Source organism: Myotis myotis, unplaced genomic scaffold, assembly GCF_014108235.1.
Source record: "Myotis myotis isolate mMyoMyo1 unplaced genomic scaffold, mMyoMyo1.p scaffold_m19_p_32, whole genome shotgun sequence".
Taxonomy (NCBI): Eukaryota; Metazoa; Chordata; class Mammalia; order Chiroptera; family Vespertilionidae; genus Myotis; species Myotis myotis.
Genome location: NW_023416338.1, coordinates 2396355 through 2409361, shown reverse-complemented (window position 1 = coordinate 2409361; position 13007 = coordinate 2396355). Strand labels below are relative to the sequence as shown.

Here is a 13007-nt window from a genome sequence, read left to right as displayed (position 1 = left end):
TCCAGTTTAAGAACCCATTGTGGCCCTCGAGTCAAAAAGTTTGCCCACCCCTGGTCTAGAGGCAGCAAGCCAGTGCGTCCCTGCTGGCCTTGAAGGAGAAACCAGCCTGTGAACCGCCTAGGGAGAGGGACAGCCTCTAGGAGCTGAGGTCCCAGGCCCAGAGCTACAAGGAGCGCAATGCTGCCAACAGACTGAATGAGTGTAGAAGAGGGCTCTAGGCTTCTCCATGAGCTCCCACAGAGAACCCAACCATAGTGCACGCAGACTCCTGGCCCACAGAAACTGTGAGATAATAAATGGCTGTTATTTTCAGCTGCTAAATTTGTGGTAACTTGTTCTCCTATATAATAAAAGGCTAATATGCAAATTGTCCCCATGGGTGGGAGTTTGACCGACCGGGAGTTAGACATGCACTGACCACCAGGGGGCAGCGCAGAATATGGTGGGCGTCAGCAACATGGCGCTGGCAGCGGGCAGCAGTGGAGGTGCCGCGGGCCCCAATGGGCCCTGATGAGAGTGGGACTATGGTGGGATGGTGCAGCCGGCACCAGGCCAAGGCAGGTGTGAAGGGAGGACCCAGCCGGTGGTGGCGGTAGGCAGCTGGGGGAAGGGAGACCCCAGCCGGCAGCCGGCAGCCGCTAGGAACCCTACCCATGCACGAATTTCGTGCGCTGGGCCTCTAGTACAGCAATAAGTAACTATTACTCTGATAAAGTAATCTTGTCAAAAATGTTTATCGTGTGATAATGATGTGTCATTGTAGGTTCATCAATTTTATCACTCTGGTGGGGGATGCTGATCATGGGGGGAATTATGCATGTATGGGGGCAGGTACATATGGGAAATCTCTCTGTACCTTACAATCAATTTTGCCATGAACCTAAAACGACTCTGAAAGAAAAAGTCTATTTTAAAAATATTTACCCTGAATCTAATCAAGTCTAAGGCCAGGCGTGGCACACGTTCCTGTAAAGGCCCAGATACAAGTATTTTTGGCTTTGGGGTCCTACATTTTCTGTCACTGTAGCATGGAAGTCACCACAGGCACTATGTAAATGATGCACGTGGCCATGTTCCAATAAAGCTTTATTCACAAAAACAGGCGGCAGGCCCACAGGCTGTGGTTTGCTGACTCCAGCTCTAGAATCAAAAACAGGCGGCAGGCCCACAGGCTGTGGTTTGCTGACTCCAGCTCTAGAATCAAAAACAGGCGGCAGGCCCACAGGCTGTGGTTTGCTGACTCCAGCTCTAGAATATAAGAGACTAAAGAGTCAAAAGAACTAAATACAGTGCATGAACTAATCTTGATCGGGTCCCGGTTAGAAAGGAACAGCTATCACATGTGTTTTAGGGCTAATTCAGAAGATCAGGGCTGCCTATTCAAAGATGTTAAATAATGATTATTAGTTTTCATAGGTGTGTGTGGTTATGTAGGAGAATGACCTTATCTCGAAGAGATTTGACCTGACGTATTTACAGGTAATGTGTCTTGATGTCCCTAGGGCTGGAATTAGGGTGAGGCAAGTTTGTGCCAGTGCGGGGTCAAATTCCATTTTTATTTAAAATGCTGATAGTGCCTGGCCAGTGTGGCTCAGTGGTTGAGCACCGACCCATGAACCAGGAAGTCACATGCCTAGGTTGCAGGTCCGATCCCCAGTAGGGGGCATACGGGAGGCAGCCAATCGATGAGTCTCTCATTATTGATGTTTCTCTCTCTCTTTTCCTCTCCATTTCTTTCTCTGAAATCAATAACATATTAAAAAATAAAATGCTGATATTTTGTTCATCGTGCATTTTTAAATTCATATTGATTTTTTAAAACATGGTAATAAAATACTATTTATCTTGATTGCTGAGTTTTTTGGTGCCACCTTCCTCGTAAATATTGTGCCTCAGATGAGTGCCTCACTCTCCTCACCTGAGTCCTAGCCCTCACTTTGAAATGGTTTTAGCAGGAGATTGAGAGTGATAGAGCAATGGTTGACTCTTAAAATGGTGAGTAAATGTGTGTTCATTCTCCAAATATTGCAACTCTGTAAGTTTGAACATTTTTCAAGTTGAGATAAGCAAATAGTCTTTAGACTTTGAAAATAAAGTAAAATTTAAAATAAATTTTAAGATACTAAATTCATAGATACAGAGAACAGAGTGGCAGTTGCCAAAGGTGGAGGGATAAGGGGTGCGTGAAATGCGTAACATGGTCATAAGCTTCCAGTTATAAAATAAATAAATTCTGGAGTTATAATGTCTAACATGGTGACTATAGTTAACAATACTGTGGCTTACATTTGAAAGTTGCTAAAAGGATACAGCTTAAAATTTCTCATCACAAGGAAATAATTTTTGTAACTTTGTGTGGTAATAGATGTTATTGTGGTGGTAATGTTGCCATATATACAAATATCAAAAAATCATTATGTTGGAACTAATGTAATGTTATTGGTAAATTATACCTCAGTAAACAAAACAAAAACAAAACAAAACAAAAGCAATTAAGACAAACCTGCAACAACAGAAACAAACAAGCAGAAGTAATTGTAACTGTGCAGTTACGGATATTAACTAGACTCATTTTGCAAATTATACATATAATGAATCATATGTTATACACCTGAAACTAATATATCATATGTCACTTATCTCTCAAGTTTTAAAAGTCTCTAGAATTTAACAAATGAACTCTTGCTACAGCTAGAGGGGTTGTAAATATGAATAGTCTTGGGACAGTCCAGTTTAGTCCGGTACTTGGAAATAATTGGTAAAAGCATCCCTTTTTACTCCCCAAAAGTGTCCCCGTTTGGATGATACATTACACGGTCCTACTTAGCATAAGAGAACAGTGTGCGGATTTCGATAACCCCACTCTCATCCTGCCTCCTCCACAGCGGGAGGCCTTAGGTAGGTCACTCCTCCAAGTACAGCGCTTGTCAACATTCACAGCAACCAAGCTCCTTCTCAAGTGAAAACTCACTGCAGAGCCTCCAATGTGAGCAACAATGCGGGATAGCATTTTTTTTTTAGTAAAAATCCCTTTTCTGTGTTTAATGTAGTATTTACCCACAGAGCAATTGATTCTCACGGAGGCGGTTGAGATGGACACATACTAGTACATGTTAAAGCAGAAACCTTACTGGGTCACACATCCACTTTGTTCCCTGACTGACAGAGAACTGGTGGCAAAGAGTAAGTCATTTTTCCAGGGTCCCCCTTGCGATCTAAGTTAAACGGAGATGGCGGGAGAATCCTAAGGTAGTTATCTCCAACACCTTAAAAACTTGCTGCCCAATGTACCTGAGCATGCATTTGATTACTACAGTTAAAATTTTTTTTTTAATGGAATTTGATGCTAGATGCAGAACTGCCAAAGCCCCTCCTTGGAAACAACTAAACAAGATAGCCAGTAAGGTCACATCCAGTTCAAAAGCGTCTGTTTTTCTAAGTTTACTTTTTGTGAAATTCTGAATATCACAGAAGGAAGAAGGAATAGCACCTTAAAGATTTGGACTTTCCTCTCCTTCAACAAAAGCCCCAGAACCAAGTGGGTCTTTTAGAAGACTACGGACACAGAAGCAAGATCCGCTTGAGTAGAATGGAAACAGTTGGGCTGTTGAACCTGCACAGGGCAGAGATGGTCCAAAAGCATATCAGGGAGGTGTTGGCAGCTTTTTCCGTCTGCTTCCAAGAGCCTCTGGTTTGTAAGATTTTAAAAAAGCATCTTTATCCTCAAAGTTTGGGAGCTAGAGGGTAGAGATGGACGAATTCTAACGAGTTTATTGTTTTAATGCCAGCTTGGGTCATGAAGTCAGCTTATGAATTGGAGAAACATGGGCTAAATGTGTCTGGAGATGTAAATTTGAGGCAATCACCAACTTTTTAAAATGGGAATATTTTGCGTAAAAGTCAAGACTTCTGGCTTTGCCGACAACAGAAAGCTCTGGCAAAAGTAGTCTGCTTTCCTCATGGAGATTCTGAGGTACAGTCAAGGTGCCCATGCCCACCCTAGACTGAGCATATGTCCTCCATGTTCCCATTGTCTCCACTCTCGGCTCCTCACCCAGATGCATGATAATCATTAAGATTTTTCACTGGCCCCTGTGGGCATGTCAGCATGCCACCTATGGAATAGGTAGTTGTACTTGTGAGACTAAAATTGGAACCAGGTGGTACAAGAAGGATGGGACAGGAAGGCTCCTGGTTCTTGTTTCTCAGAGCTCATGCACCTAGGGCTGTTACCTTGAGCAAATCACAGCTAGGCTCAGCTACCTTACCTGTACAATGGACGCAGAAACTCATGCCCTTCCTGACGTATAGGCTGTGATAAGGATCAGACCATAGCACCTGGTGCTTTATAAACTGTAAAGCTTTGTAATCCACGTCTGTGGTTGGTCAGTCTCACATCCATCCATCCCCACTTTGCCTGGTACCAGTACCCCAGTTTCTGTCCTGGGAATAGCTTCTCCCATTCTCAGCCCACATAGTTGGATGGTGTTGACTCCATGCTCAGCCCAAGTGGGCAGTTGGGTCATTGGGTCAGTATGGTTTAACACAGTTCTACATTCTCTTAGACCAGGGGTGGGCAAACTTTTTGACTTGAGGGCCACAATGGGTTCTTAAACTGGACCGGAGGGCCGGAACAAAAGCATGGATGGAGTGTTTGTGTGAACTAATATAAATTCAAAGTAAACATCATTACATAAGAGGGTACGGTCTTTTTTTTTTTTTTTTTTTTAGTTTTATTCATTTCAAATGGGCCGGATCCGGCCCACGGGCCGTAGTTTGCCCACGGCTGTCTTAGACAATTGATTGGTTCCGGGATGGGCATATGAGCCAGGTGGGATCAATAGAATCAAGGCCAGGACTTTAGTTCAAACTGTAGGGAAAGAGAAGCTCTTTTTCCTACTGAATTGGCTACCATGTTGCTAACCTAGGGATGGCAGGTCTGCAAATAGAGCCCACAAGGAGGATATAGGAATGGAAAGATGTTGAGAAACAAGATCTGGGTCCCATGATATGAGGCCTTGTGTCCAGATATACATCAATACATAATTTTCTTCACTTTAGCCAGATTGGAGCCCCATACCCCCACAGGTGGTTCTACACTATCAGGCAGACTTGTGAGCGTTTGTTTGATTTGCATTCATTTCTCTGGGCACCCCCTAATCCTGAGTCCTGCAGTGCCCCTGCAGCAGCAGCCAACTCTTCTCTCTGCCTTGATTTGACCATCCACACTGCCTTCTTGAAGTTCTTGAGAGGGTCCTGTTGTGAGGCTCTTGATGAAGGGCACTGGAATCGTTCACGGATGAGATAGCCATGTCTGGTGGGGGCAATGAAGCCATTGGAGGTTGGGATGATTCTGTTCACTATGGCATGGACAAACTGGCTGGCCAGCAGGGTGCCTGTGGGGAGTAGGGGTGGAGGTCAGGGCAGCACAAATGAGAAAATCAGGGCCACAAAGATTCAATTTCACATGTTCAAGAGTTGGCTGCATGGGGTCAAATATCTGCTATGCTCTTTACTTGGTCAGGCATGACATCTAACCTCTCGGAGTCCCTCTTGCTTCATCTGCAATATGGGAATAATAGCTAAAACTATGTGCCTAGGTGAATTCTGAAGGTTTGAAGATGTCATGTACATGATTAATATCAATTTCATCCCAGAGTGAGCTCAGTGATGATGATGATGACTGAAGGAAGAGTAGAAAGAGAAGTTCTGAACCTGTCCAGGATGGGCTTTTAAGGCCACAATCCACAGACCTCAGCTTTTGAGCCACGTGTCATTTTTCTAGGCATCTTTGCTACACTGTAATAGACTATGATGTATTAGATTACAATGTATTGGATTGCATGTATTGGATTGCAATGTATTATAATGTGTTTAATTACAATGTATTTTATTATAATGTAGTCTAATATAATATATTTGACTCTACCTAATATTCATTCAGCCATTTACTTGCTTTGTGACCTTGGGATAGTCTTTTAACCTCTCTGAACTTCAGCTTCTTCATTTGTCAAATGGCAATGGCACTTACCTCTCAGCCACTGTCTATAGGATACAGAGTAGGAAGGTGAAAAGGTGAGCATGGGGAGCAGGCAGACCAGCTCCAAACCACAGCCTACTGGTTATTCACTGTGTGACCTTGAGCAAGTCACCCCATCTCTCAGAGTCTCAGCTCTTACTCTGTAAAATGGGGGTGACTGTTGAGAAAATGGCTCAGTGACAGTACCCAGTACAAAAGAAGGGTTAACTCTTGTTAATATTCCCTTAGTGTAATATTGAACAGACCAGAGATGTGGGTTTTTCAAAAGTTAGGCTGCTCCTAACTTCTATGGGGCCTGGTGCAAGAGAATGAATCAAGGCTCACATCCTATAAGACACAATATGTAAATGTTGCAAATCCAGCTATTAAACTATTAAATGAAATATGTTCTATCCTCCTACATTGATGGATATACCTTTGGAAGGTCAGGTTTAGGTTGAGAATTCTCAGTCTCTCAGTTCCATGCTGGAAGGTAGTGGTGTGGGAGAGCCAACCTCCAGCCGTTTGTGGCTCAGCTCCCTTCTCTTCCCACACCCAGCTCGATCCTAAACTCCTAGGGGCCTCATATATCCAGATTCCCTGCACAGCACCCCATGGCTACCCCCTGAGCCTAGAGGTATGCACATTGGTGGCATGGTCCACCCCCAGAAGGATGGGCCCAGGGAAGAGGCCTGTGTAGGCCCTAAAGAGGGCTCCAGGCCAGATGGGGAGGGCGAGTTCCAAGTACCTAGAGCATGGGTCTAGACAAGGAGCTGTAGCTCCAGGTAGGCCTGTCACCTTGGTCTATGGAGACCTGGGAGAGAACCAGCTAGAGGAGGCCAGAACAGGACCTCTAATGCCCACGACCCAGAACAGGGCTTTCTTCTCCAGATCTAAGCTCAGTCCTGTTCTCAAAGTAAAATGACTCACCATCCAGCACACTCCAGACAATTACGGAGCGATCCCTCAAGCCCGCGTACACATACTTGTCATCCTTGGAGAAGCAAACACATTGGACTCCTCGGCAGTAAGAGTTCTGTTGAAAAAGACAATGTGATCTTGATTTCAGACTGAAAGATACACAGGACACCAGCCCCAGGCATGTGTGTAGGAAGCAAGGCTTGTAAGCACCCCGTGGAGGATGGATCCAGTGAAAACCTGGAGAAACAGGTAGTATTGACATTTCCAGGGTCAAAGCATACCTTCACTGGGACCAGACTGTGAGTCTTAGAGATAGTTTGCGTTAGAGAGCAGAAATTCTAGGATTTAATTCTTAAATGGCCTCAGTTATACAAGCATTAGCTGTAATTGGCTTTAATTAAAAGCTCTGTGTAAATGCAATATGGGCTCTTGGATTGGGTCCTAGAATGGAAAACGGGAATTTGTCAAGAACGTACAGTTTCAATAGAGTTGATAGTTTGGTTAGTAAAATATTATTAACATGTTAATTTCTTAGTTTTGACAAACACATTCTTTTTACATAAGATACTAACATCAGGGGAGGCTGGGTGAAGGGTGAGTAAATGGGAACCTTTATGCTATCTGTAAACCTAAACTTTTCTGTAATTCTAAAATCATTCCAAAATTAAGTTTTTTTAAATTAAAAACAAACAAACCAGAAAGCTAGGTGTATTTAACTGCAACAGTGACATTTCCCATCTCAACAAGACAAAACATTACTTACATCCCAGCCTCATAGTGGCTTCATAAAAAGAAATAAGTCAGGTGGGACAAAGGTTTTTTAAGACGAAACTATTCATACTCTGCTCACTTAACACAAGGTCATCTCCCTGTATTTAACAATTTTTACATCTTGCAACCTAAGGTACAGCCTTTGTTACCCAACTGAAAAACTGGAATAATAACCCCAATGGTAGAAGAGCATTGTGAGGGTTAAATTAGAGAATATTTTAATATGTATATTTTATATGTGTATATAATATGAATATATGAATATGTAATATAGTTCTTCATAATATTAATACAAAATTATAATAGCTCCTAGAGATAGGCAGTGTGGACTCCAAGATACTTTGTATATAAGGGAGTCACTGGTTTCCCTTTGCAGAGCTTTTGCAGCTACTGTTCCTTCTGCCTAGAATGCTGTTCCACAGGACTTTTTTGACCTTAACCAGCACCCCTTGGTGTGTGCACTTAATAAATGCTACTCTCCACCCTCTTGACATTGTCCTATTTTTTCCCAAAGGCCTGTTCCCCAACCCATCACATATTTACTGCTTTATTTTTATTTCACAAACTTTTATTGAGGATACGTTAGGGGCTCCCCTAAGGATGGGGACCATCTCAATGAGCAAAACAAAAAATTCTGCCCTCACAGGGATCCAGTGTCTCCCCCAACAGAACATGGCTCCAGGAGGTGGGGCCGTGGGTGTCTTCCCTGGTCACAGCTGCTTCCCCAGTGCTGGAAAGAAGCCCGCCATGGCTTGTGCAGTCAGCCAGTGAGTGAAAGAATGACAGTCAGGATCGGGGCGAGTGAGGCAGGGCTGTGCCAGTGCAAGATTTTTTCCTGTCTTGATTTAAAATGTTGATTTTTTTTCTTCTTCGTGGATCTTTTGCTTTTGTTGTGATTTTTTTAAAATACATTTTTATTGATTTTTACAGAGAGGAAGGGAGAGGGATAGAGAGTTAGAAACATCGATGAGAGAGAAACATCGATCAGCTGCCTCCTGCACACTCCCTACTGGGGATGTGCCCACAACCAAGGTACATGCCCTTGACCGGGAATCGAACCCGGGACCCTTGAATCCGCAGGCTGATGCTATCCACTGAGCCAAACTGGTCAGGGCTTGTTGTGATTTTTTTTTTTAAACATTGTACTAAAATATTATTTCTCTTACTTACTGAGTTTGGGGTGCCCCTTTAAACTCTACTCCCAAGGCGAGCGCCTCACTTTTCTTATCCCAGTCCCGACCCTGGCCAGTGACCCATGGTGTGTGCGCTTAATGAACGACTCTGGTCATGGGTTTTCTCACACCAGGACCTAGCATGGCCACCTACCGTGTAACTCAGCTCGAACCTCCACTTGCACACCTCCAGGTCCCAGAGGCAGAGCAGGGCTTCCTCGGACCCGCTCACTGCCAGCTGCTCCTTGTGGCTGACGTCCACGCAGGTGACGCGGCTCCCATGGGCCTCCAGAGGGAACACTTTGGAATTCGCACACTCGTAAAGGAAGAGGTCGCCGTTGGTCATGCCGTAAATCACACGGTAGTCAGCCAGAACGGCCACGCTGGATATGGTCGCGGGCAGCTGGGTGTAGAAGGTGTAGGTTGGCCCATCGATGACCGGACAGGGGTCCCCAGGGTTAATGTCCAACACCAAGACGATGCTGTCATAGGCGATGGCCAGGTGCTCCTCGCCCTTACTCAGGGCCATGCAGTTGACAGCTTTCCGGGCCTCTGGTGGGGGGATGCACATCACATCCTGCCTGGAGTTCAGCGGGAACACGAGGACGATGCCGGAAACGAGGCCGGTGAAGAGGAGCTTGGCCTGCTCGGCGACCTCCAGGCACCTGACCTCATTGGAGGTGTCCAGGGCATCTTGTTCTTTACCTGCCGCAGGGAGAAGACCACATCAAGAATGCTCACTCCATGTTTATTTCCGATTTTTTAATGCTTTTTATTATCCATAAGCTTCAACTTGGCTTCTGCAAGTTTCTCTGCTTCCACTCCTGCCACAAAACCATCCAAGGATTTAAAAAGGAAAATTATGCCCAGCCCATCTAGCTCAGTGGTTGAGCACCAACCTATGAACCAAGAGGTCACAATTCGATTCCTGGTCAGGGCACATGTCCAGGTTGTGGGCTCGATCCCCACTAGAGGGCGTGCAGGAGGCAGCCGATCAATGTTTCTCTCTCATCACTGATGTTTCTATCTCTTTCTCCCTCCCCCCTCCTCTCATAAATCAATAAAAATATATTTGAAAAAAATATTTAAAAAAAAAGAGAAAATTACATCATCTCGCCCTGGCTGGTGTTGCAAGGTGGTTAGAGCAACAGCCTGTGGACTGAAGAGTCATAGGTTCAATTTCCGGTCAAGGGCATGTACCTGGGTTGCAGGTTTGATCCCTGGCCCCAGTCAGAGTGCGTGGCAGGAGGCAACCAATCCATGTGTTTCATATTGATGTTTCTCTCTCTCTCTCTCTCTCTTCCCCTCCCACCCCCCCTTCATTTCTCTAAAAATCAATGGAAAAATATCCTTGGGTTATTTTGATTTATTTATGATTAACCAAAAAGAAAAGAAAATTTCACCATCTCACTGCTCTGCATACCGACCCGTGACTTCCCACTCCTCTCACATGACCTCTTTGACCTCAGCCCAAATGTTTCCCTTACAGACTTCTGAAAAGGCTCAAGAGGAAACGCTCTAGCCTTGCAGACCATATGCTTTCTGTTGCAACCATTGAACCCTGCCTCTGTATCCCCCAAACAGCCACAGACACTATATAAGCAAGTGGGTGTCTGGGACTGGCCCGCGGGCCAGAGTTCGCAGGCTCCTACCTTATCCCCAACACACTCCATTCCTTTCCGGCTGGTTTTGCCCCGCAACTAGCGGGCAAGCACCTCGAGAATCTGTCTTACTCACCTCCCAGAGCCTGGCACTAAACAAACATCTGTCAAATCAATGAGTGCATGAACTTGAGAATGAATTTCTTTTCTTACATTATTTTATCATGAACAGGAATTTCTGTATTTCTCTTCACACCGTGGGAGCCGGTGCTGTTGGTAAAACACCCGGACTCCTTTTACTGGCCAGTTCACCCAGACCCGAGGCTGCCACTGCCCCGAAGAAGGGAACCTTCATCTGGAACTGCCTGGGGGCTAGGCCCGCCCGACCCCCAAGGATGGTGTCAGGCCAGTGACTGCCTGATGTGGGCTACAAAGTGCTGGCCCCCTAGCTTTGAATGGGAAAACTCAGAGGTGCGATTTATGCTCTAGAGCTCCCCGTGGGACCAGGCTGAACCCCGGCCCTTGCTCAGTCCCTCCCCGGCCCTGCCTGCTTCCTCACTACCTCTCAGGCTTCTCCCGGGCGCTCCCCTCCATCCACCACTTGGGCAAATCTCCCCATCACATGCCCTGCTTTCCTTGGAACCTAAACTAAAACAGAACTGACAACCAGTTATCAATTGCCCTGTGCCAGAAATTTATAAAACCAAATCCTGTTTCCTATCAGCCACTTACAATTTTACTGTAATGTCTGTATGGGGGTGATATGGACTGAATGTTGGTGCCCCTCCCAAATCCATATGTTGAGGGGTAGGGGATAACATGAGGATAAGGACACATATGTAATATCTTAATCAATAAAAAATATATTAAAAAATATTCATATGTTGAAATCCTAACCCCTCATGTGATGGTATCTGGAGGTGGGGTCACTGGGAGGTGATTAGGTCATGAGGGCGGAGCCCTCACAGTAGGACGAGGGCCCCTCTAAGAGGAGACATGAGAACTTGCTCTCTCTTTGCTCTCCACCATGTGAAGGTACAATGAGAAGATGGCCATCTGCAAACCAGGAAGAGCACCCTCACCGAATACTGGGCCTGCCAACACTTGATTTTGGACTCCCAGACTCCAGAACTGTGAGGAATAAATGTCTGTTGTTTAAGCCTGCATCAAGAATGGATCATAGCCCTAGCTGGTGTGGCTCAGTGGAAAGAGCATCAGCCTGCAGACTGAAGGGTCCTGGGTTTGATTCTGGTCAAGGACACTTACCTGGGTTGCAGGCTCGATTCCCAGCCCTGGCAGGGTATGTGCTGGAGGCAACCAATCAATAGGTCTCTCTCACATCGATGTTTCTCTCTCTGTATCTTTCCCCACAACCCCCACCCCCGCTTCCATTCTTTAAAAATCAATGGAAAAATATCCTCGGGAGAGGATTAACAAAAAATAAAAAAATTTGTCCTAACTGGTTTGGCTCAGTGGATAGAGCATCGGCCTGGGGACTGAAGGGTCCCAGGTTTGATTCCGGTCAAGGGCATGTACCTTGGTTTCGGGTATAACCCCAGTGGGGGGTGTACAGGGGGCAGCTGATCAATGTTTCTCTTTCATTAATGTTTCTAGCTCTCTATCCCTCTCCCTTCCTCTCTGTAAAAAATCAATAAAATATATTTTAAAAAATAAATAAAAATAAAAAATAAAAAATTTAAGAATGGATCATAGCCTAGTGGGTGTGGCTCAGTGGTTGAGCATCAGCCTATGAACCAGGAGGTCATGGTTTGATTCCCAGTCAAGGTACATGCCTGGGTTTCAGGCTGGATCCCCTGTGTGGGGTGTGCAGGAGGCAGCCGATCAATGATTCTCTCATCATTGATGTTTCTATCTCTCTCCCTCTCCCTTCCTTTCTGAAATCAATTAAAACAAAAAGAATGGATCATAGAAATGCTCGTTCCACGGTTTTTCCAATGCTTTCATTGTCCATAAGCTTCAATCAGCTACTGCAAATTTCCCTGTTTCCACTACCCTAATTGTTAGTGTTCTGTTACAGCCGCCCAAAGACACCAAGACAGGATTCAGTGCTTACCCACACAGACTGACCGTGCTTATACAAACCTTCTGCCAAATCCCAGATGGTGACTTTGTTTTTGTCCCCAATTTTGGGGAAGTAAATGTAGCTCCCATTGTGGGACACAGCAGTGAGGCCAGTGCGGTCCAGAAACGGGGCGGAGGCTCGCGGCTTCTGAGTGTAAGTGAGATCCCAGACTTTGAAGGATGAGGACTGCTGGGAAGCGGATGCCACCAGAGCCCCACCCGGGGCCAGCAGGCTCACGGGGGCCCCAACGCCTTCCAGGACGTCCAGCAGGGTCCCCTGTTCTGACAGACTCCACACCTGAGGATGGAGAGCAGAGGGGCAGAGCTGACTTCTTCCTTATGCAGCTGTAGCTTGAAAATATGCTTAAGTTCATTTGTCCAACTAAGGTGAATTCTTAGGCTGAAGTTCAAAGGCCTTTGTGTCTCCCCACCCCCTAGAAC

At 45.5% G+C, this 13007-nt stretch overlaps 1 protein-coding gene across 2 annotated transcripts in view; it reads right to left on the bottom strand.

Annotated features, from left to right (window-relative positions):
• Positions 1–4709: 4709 nt before the first annotated feature.
• Positions 4710–13007, bottom strand: part of NWD1 (NACHT and WD repeat domain containing 1) — a 71260-nt gene continuing 62962 nt past the window's right edge. For both annotated transcript variants that reach the window (XM_036302694.1, XM_036302695.1), the window contains 4 exons: positions 12588–12864; positions 9038–9588; positions 6950–7055; positions 4710–5396 (listed from right to left, as the gene is read on the bottom strand). In XM_036302694.1, coding sequence (XP_036158587.1) covers positions 5095–5396; positions 6950–7055; positions 9038–9588; positions 12588–12864 — 1236 coding nt within the window. In that variant the 3' untranslated portion in view covers positions 4710–5094. The remainder of the gene's footprint in view (positions 5397–6949; positions 7056–9037; positions 9589–12587; positions 12865–13007) is intronic.